General features: G+C 33.6%; 1 protein-coding gene across 2 annotated transcripts in view; it reads left to right on the top strand.

Moving 5' to 3' along the window:
* Nucleotides 1-20,000, top strand: part of ascc3 (activating signal cointegrator 1 complex subunit 3) — a 260,712-nt gene that overhangs the window by 167,659 nt on the left and 73,053 nt on the right. For both annotated transcript variants that reach the window (XM_073925683.1, XM_073925682.1), the window contains exons 15-18: nucleotides 13,076-13,267; nucleotides 15,292-15,516; nucleotides 17,228-17,347; nucleotides 19,893-20,000. The exon at nucleotides 19,893-20,000 is cut by the window's right edge and continues 57 nt beyond it. In XM_073925683.1, coding sequence (XP_073781784.1) covers nucleotides 13,076-13,267; nucleotides 15,292-15,516; nucleotides 17,228-17,347; nucleotides 19,893-20,000 — 645 coding nt within the window. The remainder of the gene's footprint in view (nucleotides 1-13,075; nucleotides 13,268-15,291; nucleotides 15,517-17,227; nucleotides 17,348-19,892) is intronic.

Below are 20,000 nucleotides of genomic sequence, written 5' to 3'. Positions count from 1 at the left end.
CGCCACTGCCTCGCCCTCATGGCTATCAGCCAATCAGATTCGAGAACCAGACAGAACTGTTGTATGTATATATATATATATATATTATTAAACTCAGAAGTAGTGCAATTCCTTGTGGCTGAATGCATTAAACTCTCTTGATATGCCTATACAGTCAGGGGACTTGCTCTTGCATTTGCTCTATAATATATGGTAAAAATGACTCCACAAATCTTATGGTCACCTATAATCCCAATTCAACATTGCAGATTCTGCCATGTGACTATTGCGAATGCACACATTGCGATATCAATGCTAAAGAGATATATCGTGTAGCCCAAGCAAGCGTCTATATTGCAAAGAAATCCTCCTTTCTTCCTGCTCTGTCTTGCATTAAAAGCATGACTGGGTTCAAACCCATCTGATGGCCCCGTGTCCAGACTTCAGTGTTTCTCCGTTACGCTCCCATAGTCCTCTGTTTCTCTCTCCGTCTCTCATTGGTGGATGAAAGGAGACACCTAGTGCTCAAAGCAAGCATCCGCATGCAGGACAAGATGATTAAAGCGGTGCAGTGGCAGTCTGTAGAATCTGGCACACACAGATCGGTGGGAGCTGCGAGGGATTTCTTGCTTTATTTATTTTCTCTCTCTCTGAAGGAAACATCAAGTATGACAGCAGGCCGTCTCTCGTTTCTCTTTCTGTCTTCTGAAGCCCCTCGGCCTCATGGGACGGGTCTGCAAGATTTAGCTCATTAATTTCTATTGTTTGCGCTTTCAACTATTTTTAGCTCGTCTCTCCTGTGAGGATGTCATTATTCGGCGCAGGACAAAACCGCTTTGTTGTGTTGTCTGCGCAATTAAGACAAGCAAATGTTCAGCCGGTGTGTGTGTGTGTGTGTGTGTGTGTGTGTGTGTGTGTGTGTGTTTGAGCTTGTGAAGATGAACACTTCCTGGAGGACAGCTGGAACACACTTGGTTTTTAACTCACGTTTAACAGTTTAACAGATATTATTTAATGATTTTAATGTTAAATATCCAGAAATTTTCACACCATTGTTCAGTCTGGAACACATTTGGTTTTTAACTCATTTGTTCTCATTTATTAGGCAATATTTAATGATATTAATGTTAGAAATCATGTATTATTTTCGCCCTTTGGTTTTTAACTCATTTGTTCAAATTTAATAGACAATATTTAATGACAGTAATGTTAGAACTCAGGTATTTTCTCACCATTTGTTTTTAATTCATTTTGTCACATTTAATAGGCAATATTTAATGATATTAATGTTAGAAATCAAGTATTATTTCCGCTGTTTGGTTTTTAACTCATTTGTTCTCATTTAATAGGCAATATTTAATGATATTAATGTTAGAAATCAAGTATTATTTCTGCCATTTGGTTTTTAACTCATTTAATCATATTTACCAGATGATATTTAATGATATTAAGGTCAGAAGTCGAGATTTTTTTCTGTTCTGCCTGAAAAAGATTTAGTTTAATTAATTCGTTTACATTTAATAGATCATATTTAATGATATTAATGTCAGAAATCCAGAATGTGTCCCACTACTGTAATGATATTAATGTTAGAAATCAAGTATTATTTTCACCATTTAGTTTTTAACTCATTCAGTTGCATTTAATAAATAATTTTAAATGAAATTAATGACAGAAATTGAGATTTTTTTCTGTTCTGCCTAGGAAACATTTAGTTTTTAACTCATGTTGTCACATTTAATAGATAATATTTAATGATAATAATGTTAAAAATCCAGAATTTTAACACAATTATTCTGCCTGGAAAACATTTAGTTTTTAATTCATTTAATCATATTTAATAGATAATATTTAATGATATTAACGACAGAAATCCAGAATGTGTCCCACTACTGTAATGATATTAATGTTAGAAATCAGGTATTTTTCTCACCATTTGTTTTTAACTCATTTTGTCACATTTAATAGGCAATATTTAATGATATTAATGTTAGAAATCAAGTATTATTTCCGCTGTTTGGTTTTTATCTCATTCAGTTGCATTAAATAAATAATATTAAATGAAATTAATGACAGAAATTGAGATTTTTTTTTCTGTTCTGCCTAGGAAACATTTAGTTTTTAACTCATTTTATCACATTTAATAGATAAAATTTAATGATAATAATGTTAAAAATCCAGAATGTTTCACACCATTGTTCTGCCTGGAACACATTCGGTTTTTAACTCAGTCGGTCACATTTAATAGACAATATTTAATGATATAAATGACAGAAATTTAGAAACTTTTTGCCATTTAGTTTTTAATTCATTTAATCATATTTAATAGATAATATTTAATGATATTAATGTCAGAAATCCAGAATGTGTCCCACTACTGTTATGATATTAATGTTAGAAATCAAGTATTATTTCCACTATTTGGTTTTTAACTCATTTGTTCTCATTTATTAGGCAATATTTAATGATATTAATGTTAGAAATCAAGTATTATTTCCACTATTTGGTTTTTAACTCATTTGTTCTCATTTATTAGGCAATATTTAATGATATTAATGTTAGAAATCAAATATTATTTTCGCTATTTGGTTTTTAACTCATTCAGTTGCATTAAATAAATAATATTAATGACAGAAATATACATGTATCATGTTGCCTTAATTGATATCCACAGAATCTGATAGTGTCATATCAAGAGAAATATCGTTATCGCAGTACTCACTAACAATATTGCTAATTTTTTTCAGTATCGTGCAGCCCTAACCAATATCCTCAGAATCTGAGTGCCATATCATAAGAAATATAGTTATTGCAATTCTCAACAATATCGAATTTTGTCCTGATATATCATATTAAATATCCTTATTGCAGTACTCATCAACAATATCGTAAATATTTACAGTATTGTAAAGCCATACTTGATATCCCCAGAATCTGAGCATGCTTTATCGTAAGAATATCGTTATCGCAATACTCATCAACAATATCATATATATTTCCAGTGTCGTGCAGCCCTTATCGATATCCTCAGAATCTGAATGTGCTCAAGAGAATTACGATATCGTAAAAAATGTCGTCATCACAGTTCTCATCAACAATATCGCTTATATTTCCAGTGTTGTGCAGCCCTAATTGATATCCCCAGAATCTGAGCATGCTTTATCGTAAGAATATTGTTATCGCAATACCTACTAACAATATCGCATATATTTACAGTGTTGTGTTGTTCTCAACAATATCCAGTTTTGAATAATAAATATCCTTATTGCAGTACTCATCAAAAATATCGTAAATATTTACAGTGTTGTGCAGCCCTAATTGATATCCTCAGAATCTGAGCAAGCTATATAGTAAGAAATATCGTTATCGCAATACTCAACAACAATATTGCATATTTTCCAGTATCATGCAGCCCTAATCAATATCCTCAGAATCTCAGAGTTCCATATCATAAGAAATATCGTTATTGCAATACTCCACAACAGCGCATATTATTATGATATATCATAAGAAATATCAATATCGCAATTCTCAGCAATATCGATTTTTTTCCCTGATATATGATAAATATCCTTATTGCAGTACTCATCAACAATATAGCATATATTTCCATTATTGTGCAGCCCTAATCAATATCCTCACAATCTGAGCATGCTACAGTGTTTCCTCTAGGATGTTTTCCAGCTGTGGCGGCAGGCCTTTTTTATTTACACAGATCTACCAACTACCTGTGACGTTATTTCAATGACAAATGTCATGAGCGCAGTATTAGAAGTCGGGATCACATTTATGTAACAGCCTACAGCATGTGAATCTCTGTGCTTGCGCGGCGATTTCTTCTGCTTGTGCACAAAACTTCTTGCACACCCTCAAATATAAGCCGCTTCAAGAGCTCGCAGATCTTCTTGTGCGCTCTCAAATAAACACTGCTGAAGTGCGATTTAGTGTGTTTATGTAACGAGTATGTCTCCAGCATTTATTAGATTTGCTTGGAATATTTCTCCTATAGAATGTCTCCAATAGACCTACAGAGCGGTATTAATGTGTCCTGAAGTAAAGTGAAGCGGCTATACGTCATGTTTGCTGGCCTCGCGCATCACGCACCTGTCAGTCAGTCAGCATGTAGCCTCAAAGGGTTAAACAAATGACGGACAGCACTACTACAGTTACAGAAAAGTTCGCATTGTTATAATTTACGTACTTTTTAATACGTTTTGGTGCTATTAATAAAATAAAATGTTTTGAATGAGAAGCTGTAATGTAGCCGTGGCGGGAGGAATTTTGCTGTGGCGTCCCACCATGAAAGAATGAATATAGCGGAAACCATGTGCTATATCGTAAGACATATTGTTATCGCAATTCTCACTAAAAATATTGCACATTTTTTTCAGTGTCATGCAGCCCTAATCGTTATCCTCAGAATCTGAGCGTGCTACATCACAAGAAATATTATCGCAATACTCAACAGCATCACATTTGTTTCCTGATATATCATAGGAAATATCGTTATCGCAGTACTCATCAGCAATATCGCTCATATTTCCAGTATTGTGCAGCCATAATTGATGTCCCCGGAATCTGAGCATGCTTTATCATAAGAAATATTATTTCGCAACACTCAACTACATCGCATATTTTTCCAGTCTCATGCAGCCCTAATCAATATCCTCAGAATCTGAGTGTGAAATCAAGTATTATTTCCGCTGTTTGGTTTTTAACTCATTTGTTCTCATTTAATAGGCAATATTTAATGATATTAATGTTAGAAATCAAGTATTATTTCTGCCATTTGGTTTTTAACTCATTTAATCATATTTACCAGATGATATTTAATGATATTAAGGTCAGAAGTCGAGATTTTTTTCTGTTCTGCCTGAAAAAGATTTAGTTTAATTAATTCGTTTACATTTAATAGATCATATTTAATGATATTAATGTCAGAAATTCAGAATGTGTCCCACTACTGTAATGATATTAATGTTAGAAATCAAGTATTATTTTCACCATTTAGTTTTTAACTCATTCAGTTGCATTTAATAAATAATTTTAAATGAAATTAATGACAGAAATTGAGATTTTTTTCTGTTCTGCCTAGGAAACATTTAGTTTTTAACTCATGTTGTCACATTTAATAGATAATATTTAATGATAATAATGTTAAAAATCCAGAATTTTAACACAATTATTCTGCCTGGAAAACATTTAGTTTTTAATTCATTTAATCATATTTAATAGATAATATTTAATGATATTAACGACAGAAATCCAGAATGTGTCCCACTACTGTAATGATATTAATGTTAGAAATCAGGTATTTTTCTCACCATTTGTTTTTAATTCATTTTGTCACATTTAATAGGCAATATTTAATGATATTAATGTTAGAAATCAAGTATTATTTCCGCTGTTTGGTTTTTATCTCATTCAGTTGCATTAAATAAATAATATTAAATGAAATTAATGACAGAAATTGAGATTTTTTTTTCTGTTCTGCCTAGGAAACATTTAGTTTTTAACTCATTTTATCACATTTAATAGATAAAATTTAATGATAATAATGTTAAAAATCCAGAATGTTTCACACCATTGTTCTGCCTGGAACACATTCGGTTTTTAACTCAGTCGGTCACATTTAATAGACAATATTTAATGATATAAATGACAGAAATTTAGAAACTTTTTGCCATTTAGTTTTTAATTCATTTAATCATATTTAATAGATAATATTTAATGATATTAATGTCAGAAATCCAGAATGTGTCCCACTACTGTTATGATATTAATGTTAGAAATCAAGTATTATTTCCACTATTTGGTTTTTAACTCATTTGTTCTCATTTATTAGGCAATATTTAATGATATTAATGTTAGAAATCAAGTATTATTTCCACTATTTGGTTTTTAACTCATTTGTTCTCATTTATTAGGCAATATTTAATGATATTAATGTTAGAAATCAAATATTATTTTCGCTATTTGGTTTTTAACTCATTCAGTTGCATTAAATAAATAATATTAATGACAGAAATATACATGTATCATGTTGCCTTAATTGATATCCACAGAATCTGATAGTGTCATATCAAGAGAAATATCGTTATCGCAGTACTCACTAACAATATTGCTAATTTTTTTCAGTATCGTGCAGCCCTAACCAATATCCTCAGAATCTGAGTGCCATATCATAAGAAATATAGTTATTGCAATTCTCAACAATATCGAATTTTGTCCTGATATATCATATTAAATATCCTTATTGCAGTACTCATCAACAATATCGTAAATATTTACAGTATTGTAAAGCCATACTTGATATCCCCAGAATCTGAGCATACTTTATCGTAAGAATATCGTTATCGCAATACTCATCAACAATATCATATATATTTCCAGTGTCGTGCAGCCCTTATCGATATCCTCAGAATCTGAATGTGCTCAAGAGAATTACGATATCGTAAAAAATGTCGTCATCACAGTTCTCATCAACAATATCGCTTATATTTCCAGTGTTGTGCAGCCCTAATTGATATCCCCAGAATCTGAGCATGCTTTATCGTAAGAATATTGTTATCGCAATACCTACTAACAATATCGCATATATTTACAGTGTTGTGTTGTTCTCAACAATATCCAGTTTTGAATAATAAATATCCTTATTGCAGTACTCATCAAAAATATCGTAAATATTTACAGTGTTGTGCAGCCCTAATTGATATCCTCAGAATCTGAGCAAGCTATATAGTAAGAAATATCGTTATCGCAATACTCAACAACAATATTGCATATTTTCCAGTATCATGCAGCCCTAATCAATATCCTCAGAATCTCAGAGTTCCATATCATAAGAAATATCGTTATTGCAATACTCCACAACAGCGCATATTATTATGATATATCATAAGAAATATCAATATCGCAATTCTCAGCAATATCGATTTTTTTCCCTGATATATGATAAATATCCTTATTGCAGTACTCATCAACAATATAGCATATATTTCCATTATTGTGCAGCCCTAATCAATATCCTCACAATCTGAGCATGCTACAGTGTTTCCTCTAGGATGTTTTCCAGCTGTGGCGGCAGGCCTTTTTTATTTACACAGATCTACCAACTACCTGTGACGTTATTTCAATGACAAATGTCATGAGCGCAGTATTAGAAGTCGGGATCACATTTATGTAACAGCCTACAGCATGTGAATCTCTGTGCTTGCGCGGCGATTTCTTCTGCTTGTGCACAAAACTTCTTGCACACCCTCAAATATAAGCCGCTTCAAGAGCTCGCAGATCTTCTTGTGCGCTCTCAAATAAACACTGCTGAAGTGCGATTTAGTGCGTTTATGTAACGAGTATGTCTCCAGCATTTATTAGAATTGCTTGGAATATTTCTCCTATAGAATGTCTCCAGTAGACCTACAGAGCGGTATTAATGTGTCCTGAAGTAAAGTGAAGCGGCTATACGTCATGTTTGCTGGCCTCGCGCATCACGCACCTGTCAGTCAGTCAGCATGTAGCCTCAAAGGGTTAAACAAATGATGGACAGCACTACTACAGTTACAGAAAAGTTCGCATTGTTATAATTTACTTACTTTTTAATACGTTTTGGTGCTATTAATAAAATAAAATGTTTTGAATGAGAAGCTGTAATGTAGCCGTGGCGGGAGGAATTTTGCTGTGGCGTCCCACCATGAAAGAATGAATATAGCGGAAACCATGTGCTATATCGTAAGACATATTGTTATCGCAATTCTCACTAACAATATTGCACATTTTTTTCAGTGTCATGCAGCCCTAATCGTTATCCTCAGCATCTGAGCGTGCTACATCACAAGAAATATTATCGCAATACTCAACAGCATCACATTTGTTTCCTGATATATCATAAGAAATATCGTTATCGCAGTACTTATCAACAATATCGCTCATATTTCCAGTATTGTGCAGCCATAATTGATGTCCCCGGAATCTGAGCATGCTTTATCATAAGAAATATTATTTCGCAACACTCAACTACATCGCATATTTTTCCAGTCTCATGCAGCCCTAATCAATATCCTCAGAATCTGAGTGTGCGATATCGTAAGGAATATCGTTATCGCGATACTCATCAACGTATTTTCCTAGTATCGTGCGGCCCTGATCGTTCTTCTCAGAATCTGAGCGTGAATCTGAGAAGCAGAGGTCATTGTGTTTGTGATGGTCACGGGCTGCTCGCTCAGATCTGGTCACGTCTCAGTGTCTATATCTCAGCCCTGAGGTGCGTGCCGTGTCTCGGTGCGGTATGGCTACTGTCTACTTGTGTTAAGGCAGAATAATGGCTAATCAGCGCTGTCTGCCCCGGCTTCTGCTTAGCGCGCAGGGAAATAATCTCTCTTCAGCGGCCCTTAATCAGCCTTGATCAGAGAGCCGATGCGCTGCCATCTTGAATCCAACCTCTGAACGTGAGCGCCTGCCCCAGTCTCACTTTAACTTACGCTCAGAGACCGCAGCATTAATACCCGCTGACACCTCAAAGCAAACCTTAGCGTTTCAATTAGAGGCTCCCGTGGGCCCGCCGGTGATCGGGTGCCACTCCCTCTCCGTCTCAAACACACTCCTGCATGCATTCGGTGGGCTGTTTTGGGTTGTTTACCTTTTGATTTATTGCGATGGCAGATTTTCAGGATGATGTGTTTTTTTCTGCTGCTGGAATGTGTGATGTGTTGAGGCTAAAGCTGAGCTGCTTTACATTCTGGCTGTTTGTCTTTGATGCACATCATGTGTTTGTAAACCAGATGCATGTTATTAGTATTATTTTGTGGCTTCAGAGAGAAGAAGAACTACTTAATTTAGGTTATTATTTAAAGATTTAACAATATGATTTTTGGCGGCGCAATGGGTTGCACAATTGCCTCACAGCAAGAAGGTTGCTGGTTCGAGCCCCACCTAGGCCAGTTGTCATTTCTGTGTGGAGTTTGCAAATTCTCCCTGTGTTGGCGTGGGTTTCCTACTGGTGCTCTGGTTTCCCTCACAGTCTGAACACATGCGCTATTAGGGAATTGGGTAAGTTGAAACTGTCTGTAGTGTGAATGAGTGTGTATGGATGTTTCCCAGTGATGGGCTGCAGCTCTAAGGGCATCCGCTGCTTAAAACATAATTTGGTGGATAGTTAGTGGTTCATTTCGCTGTGGCAACCCCAGATTAATAAAGTGACTGAAAATAAATGTATGAATGATTTTTAATACATTAAAGATGTAAACTAATGAATAAGTTAGTAATTAAATTGTCTAAAAAGAAGCTTTATTGTAACTAATTAAGGGGCGGCACAGTGGCTCGGTAGTTAGCACTGTGGCCTCACAGCAAGAAGGTCGCTGGTTCGAGTCCAGAAAGGAAGAAAGAAATAAAAAGAAATAAAAAGAAAGAAAGAAAGAAAGAAAGAAAGAATAACGAAATAAAGAGAAAAAAAGAAAGAAAAATAAAGAAAAAGAGAGAGCGAAATAAAGAGAAAAAAGAAAGAAATAAAGAGCAAGAAAGAAAGAAAGAAAAAAAAGAATGAAATAAAGAAAGAAGAGAAAGAAAGAAAAAAAGAAAGAAAGAAAGAGAGAGAGAGAGAGAGAGAGAAAAGAAAGAAAGAAAGAAAAAATAACGACATAAAGAGAAAAAAAGAAAGAAAAAGAAAGAAAAAGAGAAAGAAAGAAAGAAAGAAAGAGAAAAAGAGAAAGAAAAAATAAAGAAATAGAGAAAAAAAGAAAGAAAAAAAGAAAGAAAGAAAGAAAAAGAGAAAGAGAAAGAAAGAAAGAAAGAAAGAATAACGAAATAAAGAGAAAAAAGAAAGAAAAATAAAGAAAAAGAGAGAGCGAAATAAAGAGAAAAAAGAAAGAAATAAAGAGCAAGAAAAAGAAAGAAAGAAAAAGAATGAAATAAAGAAAGAAATTAAGAAAGAAATTAAGAAAGAAAGAGAAAAAAAGAAAAAAGAAAGAAAGAAATAAAAAAGAAAGAAAGAAAGAAAGAAAGAAAGAAAGAAAGAGGGAGAGAGAGAAAAAAGAAAAAGAAAGAAAGAAAGAAAGAAAAAAAGAGAAAGAGAAAAAGAGAAAGAAAAAATAAAGAAATAGAGAAAAAAAGAAAGAAAAAGAGAAAGAAAAAAGAAAGAAAGAAATAAAGAAACAATGAAAAAGAGAAAGAAAGAAAAATATAAAGAAAAAAAGAAAGAAAGAAAGAAAGAAAGAAAGAAAGAAAGAAAGAAAGAAAGAAAGAAAGAAAGAAAGAAAGAAAGAAAGAAAGAAAGAAAGAAAAAGAAAGAAAGAAAGTGTAGGTGCTAGTCCAGTTTTAGTCCACTGGATTCTGCTGCTGAGCCATCGGCCACATTAAAACAGAGCGTGCGGCTCTCATTATAGCACTGATGGAGTCCTGGGATCCTCTGAGACCGGCTGATTGGAGCCCCAAATTGACCTAGAGACGAAGAGAAATGGCAGAAGAGCTTTTTTTCGGAACTGAATTTCTCCGCAGTGTAATGATCAGTGGTAAGCAACGAGACATTTATCTCAATAAGCCGGTGATATTTTTACACTTGTCATTATGCAGAAGAAGGTTGTAGCTTGATAATGAATTGCGGTGAATGTCATCATAAAGGACTTTTAAACTCCAGTTGATCATATTAAGCAGCAGACGGGAAGAAGAGAGTACTCATTTACCAAGAATGTAATTGGTCACCCCTGCTGCCATGCTAAACCTTGATTGGCCAATTAATTAAAGGTGAGCTATTATGCAGAAATCACTTTTATAAAGGGTTGAAACACAGTTGTGTGGCAGCAGTGTGTGAATATAAGCAGCTTCTAATGGTAATAAAGTTTTTAATTTATTTAGTTTATGTAATCAGAAACACTTTGACATTCTCCCTTTGTACGTGTCATCAGAGAGGGAAGCCCCGCCCACTAGTGACCATCTCTCCCTCATTAGCATAGGACGTTAGTCAAGTTTTTGAATCTGCCACTATGCTGACACGCAGGCATTTGTGGCTCCGCCCTCTTCTGAAAAGACCACAACTCATTTGAATTTAAAGCGACAGTCACCAAAACACCACAATTAGAATCAAAGCCTAAAAGGGTCAGTTTCAGCGAGTTATGAAGCATTATCTGTGTGCTATTTGGAGCTGAAAACGCTCTGGGACATAACAGACTTATTTTACATCTTATAGACCTTTTTCTTGGAATGCAAAATTACCCATGAAGCTTTGCGTGTATGCGCAAGGAGAATGCGAAGAACTTCCGGTCGGCAGCTGATGCGTGTAAACAGTCACATTTGGACAGCTGTGAAACGATAGTTTTAATCTATTTTACCTGCTTTTATCCTCTTTGAACTAATACTGTTGTCCATCAGCAGCATCTCCTGGACTGATCATTTAAGGAAATGTGATCTAATAGGATGGAAAACAGCTGCTGTGAGGTGTTTTCCCCTCGTTGTCAGACGGCATCTTCTGCAGTTTAAATGAAGCCTCGTCATCGCTAAAGTCAACATTTTCTCTTCATTTCAAATATATAACCAGCCCAAACAAATGTAATTTATCAAAATGTTTGACACACACACGTAGCCTGTACTGTCCCACTGACACACTGATTTAATAACTGTGACAAAGTGAAAATACAGGCGAGTGTCATTTTGAAATGACAGAAAAACACACACTATCGTAAAAACAACACACTAAATTAAACACAAACGGCTCGCGATTAGAATGAACAGCAAATCAGCCAGCAGAGGATCAATAACAGACTTTTATTGCTCATTGGTCAACAAAAATTGCATGACTTACCTGTTAAGTTTCATGCCAGTAATCTGGTTTGCTCTATAATGCAGTGAAGTATTCCGTGTGTGTGTGTGTGTGTGTGTGTTTGTGTGTGTGTGTGTGTGTGTTGAAGAGCCGCTGAGCTAACAACTGACAGGCCAGGGAAACACACACACACACACACACTGTATTTGAACCACATCTGACAGATTAAAACGGCTTTAACACACACATTTCTAAGTTGTGTCTCACAAAAACACTCTGTTATCTATTAAAAAGGCTTTTGAAACCCATTTTCGGATCGCAAATTACCTATTGTAAACGCTGTAAACGGAAGTTCTAACCATTCAACCGGAAGACGCTGCTCTCTATGGCCCCCTCTATGCAGCAGCCAAGCAAAAGGTCTATAATAGCTATTCATTTGTATAGGCTAAACTGTTTGCTAATATATAGCAGCTTTTTAATGTAGACTACTTGTTCTGTCCTTTGTGAATAATATTAATAATAATAATAAATCATATTACTGACCATTTCAACTGTTTATTCACAATGTAACAGCTCCAGATGAACACATCTAGTAATTTGGGAATATTTTGGAGGAGGTTATCCCTTATTTTCACATCCCAATGTTGACAGGTATGGATTGTATTCATCGGCCAGCTCTCTGGCACCATGGTATTCAGAGTTTTGAAGCCGAGTGTTTTGAGTGAGCAGATACTGGTGTTGTTGGTATTCTGTCAGGGTTTTAGAGGGACAGACGCGTCTGTAATGGGCTGTTCTCAGCGGCACCGGGGCCTTGTTGCTGTTGACCTCCATTTAGACTCAGGCAGAGTGAGATCAGAGCGTCTGATGGTGAGGACGTTTCTGCCAGCGCAGGTCACGACCCACATCCACAGTCAGCACAGCACACATCTCAATCCCAGCGCTGCGAGGACACTGCTGGAGACGCCAGAGTCTGATACAAGGGGAGCTGTTATGCATAAATCACATTTATAAGAGGTTCAGACGCAGTTGTGTGTCGGCAGTGTGTGAAAATAACCAGCTGCTAATAGTAAGAAATAATTAATTATAATTAAAAACTGTATGCAGAAACACTTCGATTGACATTCTCCCATTTCGTCATCTTCAATTTTTCACGCAGATAACATTAATACTGTTTTAATCTGCCACTATGCTGACACAGGTGTTTCTAGCTCCGCCCTTTTCTGAAAAGAGCACTATCTCATTTGCATTTAAAGCGACAGTCACCAAAACGCCACAATTAGGATCAAAGTCTAAAGGGTCAATTTCAGAGAGTTAGACAACATTATTTGTGTGTGTGTGTGTGTGTCATAGATACAGCGCTCCAGAAATAAGCAGATGCGAGAGATGTTTCCTGATGGATTCGGGATTCATCATGCTGGAATGCTGCGTCAGGACCGCTCCCTGATGGAGAGCATGTTTTCCAGAGGATACCTGAAGGTTCTGGTGTGCACGGCCACACTAGCCTGGGGAGTCAACTTACCTGCACATGCCGTCATCATCAAGGTCTGTGTCTTGTGTTATACTTTCATGCAGTGCACCTTCCCTAGACCAGTGTTTCCCAACTCTGTTTCTTTGTCTTGTTTTATACTTTTAAGTTGTGCATCTTACCTAGACGCTGCATGACATTAACTATCCCGGACGAGCCCCCGATTTCATGTTGCACGCCATCTAGGCCAGTGTTTCCCAACAATGTTTCTGGAGGCACACCAGCATATCTGATTCATTAACATCAGGTTTTAGAGACTCTTCTGATGTTCTGATGAGTTGATTTAGATGTGTTTGATTAGGGAAAGGTTGAAAATGGGTACTGTTGGTGTGCCTTTAGGAACAGGGTTGGGAAATACTGCACTAGATTGTGTGCAACAGGACATTGGGGGCTCGTCCAGGATAGTTCATGTTACGCAGTATCTAAAGAGGGTGCACACTATGAAAGTATAAGAAAATATGCAGTCAAAATGTATTGGGGTTTTGAGTTCGGGAGCTGACGAGGCCAAAATAACAAACATTATATTTTAAACTTCTACATGACCTGACCATTTATTCATTAAATCTTACAAAAACTAACATTTTAAAAGAATAAAACAATAAAATATAATCATATATATAATAATAATAATAATAATAATAATAATAATAATATCTAAAACTGGTTATAATGGGGGTTTTATTGTTTTAAAATCTGCTTTCAGTTCCTTTTCATCTCTTTCAGAAAATCAAACTTTCAGACTTCATGTTGTGCATTTTCCCTAGACGCTGCGTAACATGAACTATCCCGGACGAGCCCCCAATTTCATGTTACACCCCATCTAGGTAGAGGTTGAAAATAAAAGAGGGTTGGAAAACACTGCACTAGATGGTGCGTAACAGGAAATTGGGGGCTCGTCCGGGATAGTTCCTGTTACGCAGCGTTTAGAGAAATTGCACACTAGGAACAAGACAAGACAAAGAAAATATGCAGTCAAAATGTATTGGGGTTTTGAGTTCGGGAGCTGACAAGGCCAAAATAACAAACATAATATTTTAAACTTCTACCTGACCTGACCATTTATTCATTAAATCTTACAAAAACTTACTAACATTTTAAAAGATTAAAAAATACTATAATAATAATAATAATGGTAATAATGGGGTTTTTATTGTTTAAAAATCTGCTTTTAGCTTCTTTTCATCTCTTTCAGAAAATCTAAGTTTTAGGCTTCATATTGTGCATCTTTCCTAGATGCTGCGTAACATGAACATATCCCGGACGAGCCCCCAATTTCTTGTTACGCACCATCTAGGCCAGTGTTTCTGTTTCTGTTTCAGTGTTTTTTTTTTTACAATGTTTCTGGAGGCTCACCAACAGTGCACATTTTGCATTTCTCCCTTATCTAATCCGTTAACTTCAGGTTTTAGAGTCCCTTTTAATGTTCTGATGAGTTTATTCAGGTGTGTTTGAATAGGAAGAGGTTGATTATGTGTACTGTTGGGTGTGCCTTCTGAAACAGGGTAGGGAAACACTGCCCTTGATGGTGCCTAACATGAAATCAGGGGGCTCGTCCCGGATAGTTCACATTACGCAGCTTCTTGGGCAGGTGTAAAACATGAAAGACAAGTAAAAGAACATATGCAGTCAAAATGTTTTGGGGTTTTGAGTTCGTGAGCTGACAAGGTCAAAAAAATTAAATAAATTCTTGTATTTTAAACTTCCACCTTAGCTGTTCAAATAAAAGAATGAAAATACAGGTACAAGTACTACCTAACACGAAAACAGAGATCCAAAGGTTTCACGAAAAGCCTGGCATCAGTGTCAAACAGGCAAAAGGGTCAAAAAAGCTGGTATATCAATAGTAACAAACATAAAGCAAAAACAAATCTCTTCTTCTTCTTCTGACTTTCTTATTTTCCTTTGTTTCCTCCTCTTTCTTCTTCCTCTCATCTTTCTTCTTCTTTTTTTCCTCACTCTGCACCTTTAACCAGGGAAAGCTGTACAGTTTATTAAAGTGTGTGATAGTCTTCTTGTTAATGCTTCTTGTGTGTGATGTCAGGGCACTAATATCTATGATGCGAAGCGTGGAACTCTGGTGGATCTGGGCATCCTGGATGTGATGCAGATCTTCGGTCGTGCCGGACGGCCACAGTTTGATAAATATGGAGAGGGAACCATCATCACAACACACGACAAACTCAGCCATTACCTGACACTGCTGACCCAGCAGAACCCCATCGAGAGCCAGTTCCAGCAGAGCCTCGCTGACAACCTCAACGCTGAGGTACACACACACAAACACAAACACACATCTGTCTGTCCATCTATCCCAGAGGTATTTCTGACTAAATGTAAAGTGGTTTTAATAATTAAAATAAAGAATATTCGATAAAAATGTCATTAAAACATGTTAAAAGTGGTAAATAACTGAAGCAATCTTAGTGAATCACAGACACTACTAACTGTAAAGCATTTATACATTTATTTAAATCTTATGAAAACTTACAAAAAAAATTAAAGATTAAAAATAGTAATAATAATAATAATAACAATATTAATAATATTAATATAAGAAAATTGTAATATATATTTTTATTGTTTAAAATCTGCGCATTACTTTCAGAAAATCAAACTTCCAGGCTGTTATTTTACTTATTTATTTTAATTTTTTATTTTTTTATTTTTTTATTTATTTATTTATTTATTTATTTATTTATTTATTTATTTATTTATTTATTTATTTATTTATTTATTTATTTATTTATTTTATTTTTATTTGTTTGTTTGTTTGTTCATTTATTTATTTATTTATTATTTATTCATTCATGTATTTATTTATTTCCTTATTTCTATATTTATTTATTAATTATTAATTAATTAATTTTAATTTCTGTATTTATTTATTTATTGATTGATTTATTGATTTATTTTTGTATTTATTCATTTATTTTTTTATTTCTGTATTTATTCATTTATTCATTTATTTATTTATTTATTTACTTTTTATTGATTAATTTATTAATTTATTCCTTTATTTGTGTATGGATTTATTTATTTATTTAATTATAAATTTTTTATTCATTTATTTATTCATTGATTGATTTATTAATTTATTAATTTATTTATTTATGTATGTATTTATTCCTTCATTTATTTATTTATTTTTATGTATTTTATTTATTTGTCCATTTATTGATTTATTTATTTATCTATTCATTTATTATTCATGTATTTATTAATTTATTTATTTATTTATTTATTTATTCATTTTTCTATTAATTTTTATTCATGTATTTAATCATTTATTTATTTATTTATCTATTCATTTTTTATTTATATATTTCTTAATTTATTTATTTATTTATTGAATAATTAATGTATTTATTATTTCATTTATTTTTTATGTATTTATTTATTCATTTATTTTTTCATTGATTTATTTTTTAATTTGTTCATTCATCTGTTTATTTATTTATGTATGTATTTATTCTTTTATTTATTTATTCATTTATTCATTTATATATTAATTTAGTTGTTTACGTCTCTATTTTTAAGTATTTTGCATTTATTTATTTATTTGTCATACTGAACAATACTTTCATTACAGTTTTTGTTTGCTAACATTTTTACATTTATTTTTCTTTGCAAAAAATATGATAAATTGCCCAAAGTTTGCCTTTATAGCAGTTCTTCATTAAAACAAGTTTAAATAAATACTTTGGAGTGGAGTTTAGTGTGCAGTTCTTCACTCTGCCGCATGAGGGCAGCATCAATACATCCCTCCTATTGAAACGCATCATCAGTTTGTCCAGCAGGTGGCGCAGAGACACCACACATCATTTGAAGTTCAGAATAAAGTCATTTCAGCACAGCATTAATGTGTTTGTGCTTGTCATTTGTCCAGCACTCTCATTTTCATCATCAGCAGTATTCAAAATAAACCCCTGTCAGGGAGCTGGCTGTATGATGATTGTTTTCTGTCTGTTTGTGTGCAGATCGCTCTCGGGACGGTCACCAATGTCGACGAAGCCGTCCGATGGTTGAGCTACACATACCTGTATGTGCGAATGAGAGCCAATCCACTTGCCTATGGGATCAACCACAAGGCCTATCAGGTGCTCATATTCTCATAAACATGTTCCTCAAAGGTCCAATGAAACTAAAGTAACGTTTGTTTAGATGTTAGTATAGTATTGTTCAATTTTAAGAATATTTATAAGCTAGTGCGCACTAAAAGAGGAACAAAATTCACAGTTAGGACATATAAAGCCGATATAAACATGTAAAGCTTGTAGTTTGGCACCTCCGCCTAAATGGATCAACAGTTTTATTCGGGTCACCTCATACTTCAGTTACTCATCAAATCTTCTGACCAATCAGACGCTCTCTAGTGTCTGACATGCCCCGCCCCCTTCTCATTTGGTGCACTTGTGCTGGAACATTCACACTGGCTCAGCAGTGATAATGCAAAACCTTTTAAAGGGGAGGAGCTACACTAGGCCCCGCCCTCTCGTTGTGCTTCAGTTGTGATCAGGTCATCTATTAAAAATGCTCACTTCAAAGCACTTCACAGGACCTTTAAATAACAGGTAATATAGGGAGGGATTCACCACAATAATCAACATTTACTTCAATTCAGTTCAAGTGTATTAGTATAGCGCTGTTCACAATCCCATTATTGCATTACAATCAAACTCAGAAAAGTTATAACTAAGGTTATTGATTATCAACTTTATTGGTGACTAATAACTTTAACTAATTAATTAGTAACTCAGCTTTTAACTGTTAAAGTTATGATATATAAACACAGTTAACCTGCAGTTATATGACATATAGGTGGTGTCTATATATCGATATGTCTGTATTTATGCTTTCTTTTGTTCTTATTTATTCATTCATTCATTTTCTTTTCGGCTTAGTCCCTTTATTAATCAGGGCTCGCCACAATGGAATAAACTGTCAACCTGCATATGTTTTACATAGCGGATGCCCTTCTAGCAACCTAGTACTGGAAACACCCATACACACACACACACTCATACACTGCAGACAATTTAGCCTACCCAATTCCCCTATAGCGCATGTGTTTGGACTGTGGGGGAAACCGGAGCACCCGGAGGAAACCCACGCCAACACGGGGAGAACATGCAAACTCCACACAGAAACGCCAACTGAGCCAGTTGGGACTCGAACCAGTGACCTTCTTGCTGTGAGGCGATTGTGCTACCCACTGCACCATTATTTATTTATTCATTTGTTTATTTATTAATTCGTTCATTTATTCTGTCATTCATTTGTTTTTTATTCATCAACTCATTCATTCATTTATTCGTTCGTTCGTAAGTTCATTAATGAATTTATTTGTTTATTCCTTCCCTTATTCATTCATTTATTCATTCATTCATTCATTCATTCATTCATTCATTTTATTCATTCATTTGTTTATTAATTCAATCATTCATTTGATTATTCATTTATTAATTTGTTTTTTTCATGAATTCATTCATTTGTTTATTCATTCCTTTGTTCGTTTATTCGTTTATTTTTTATGTGTTCTTTTTTCTTTCTTATTTATTTATTTATTTAATTGTTTTTATTGTAATTTATTTATTTTATTATTTGTTCTTTTTTATTTTTGTTTCTTCTTTCTTTCTGTCTTTCTTTCTTTCTTTCTTTCTTTCTTATGATTCATTCATTCATTTATTCTCTTATTTGATATTTGTTCTTTATATTTCTTTATTATTTCGTTTATTCTCCTTCATTCATTCATTCATTCATTCATTCATTCATTCATTTACTTTTTTATTTTTTATTTATTCTTTCTTTTGTTCATATTTATTATTTCTTTCTTTCTTTCGTCTTATTTATTTCTTTCTTTAATTGTTTTTATTGCAGTTTATTTATTCTTTTATTTATTTTTATGCAATTCTTTTTATTTCTTTTTATTTATTCTTTATTTATTTATGTATTTATTTTTCTTTCTTTTTTCTTTCTTATTTATTATTTTTCTTTCTTCCTATTGTTATTAATTAATTAATGTATTAATTTAATTGTTTTTATTCTAATTTATTTATTATTTATCATTTTTTATTTTATTTTTTGTTTCTTTTTTGTTTGTTTGTTTCTTTCCTTTATTCATTCATTCATTTAATTTTATTCTTTTATTTATTATTTATTCTTTATATTTCTTTATTATTTCTTTTATTCTTATTCATTCATTCATTCATTCTTTTATTTGTTCTTTATTCTTTATTCTTTTTTATTTATTCTTTTTTCTTTTTATTTATTTATTTATTAAATTGTTTTATTGTAATTTATTTTTATTATCTATTATTTCTTTATTTTTGTTTGTTTCTTTCTTATCTATTCTTTATTTTTATTTTCTTTCTTTCTTTCTTTCTTTCTTTCTTATTTATTCATATATTAATTTATTCATTTATTGGTTTAATTATTATTATATTTTTTCCTTCCTTTTATTTCTTCATGTATTGCTGTTTCTTTCGTTCTTAGTATACCGGTGATGTCTATGTGTGCGTGTTCAGTGAAGTGTATTAAGCTGTTCAGCAGTGCAGTGTATTGATGTTCTTCTTGCGAATGCGTTTGCTGCTGTTGATTCATTATGAAGTCTTTCAGCAATATCTAAATGCTGCTGTTGTTCAGATGGACCCGCAGCTGGAGCTCTACAGGAAGGAGTTAGTGGTGGAGTCCGGCAGGAAGCTGGATAAAGCACGGATGATCCGATTCGACGAGAGGACCGGTTACTTTGCA

Source organism: Danio rerio, chromosome 16 (assembly GCF_049306965.1).
Source record: "Danio rerio strain Tuebingen ecotype United States chromosome 16, GRCz12tu, whole genome shotgun sequence".
Taxonomy (NCBI): Eukaryota; Metazoa; Chordata; class Actinopteri; order Cypriniformes; family Danionidae; genus Danio; species Danio rerio.
Note: the sequence above shows the minus strand (reverse complement) of the source record. Positions and strands in the feature narration are given on the sequence as shown.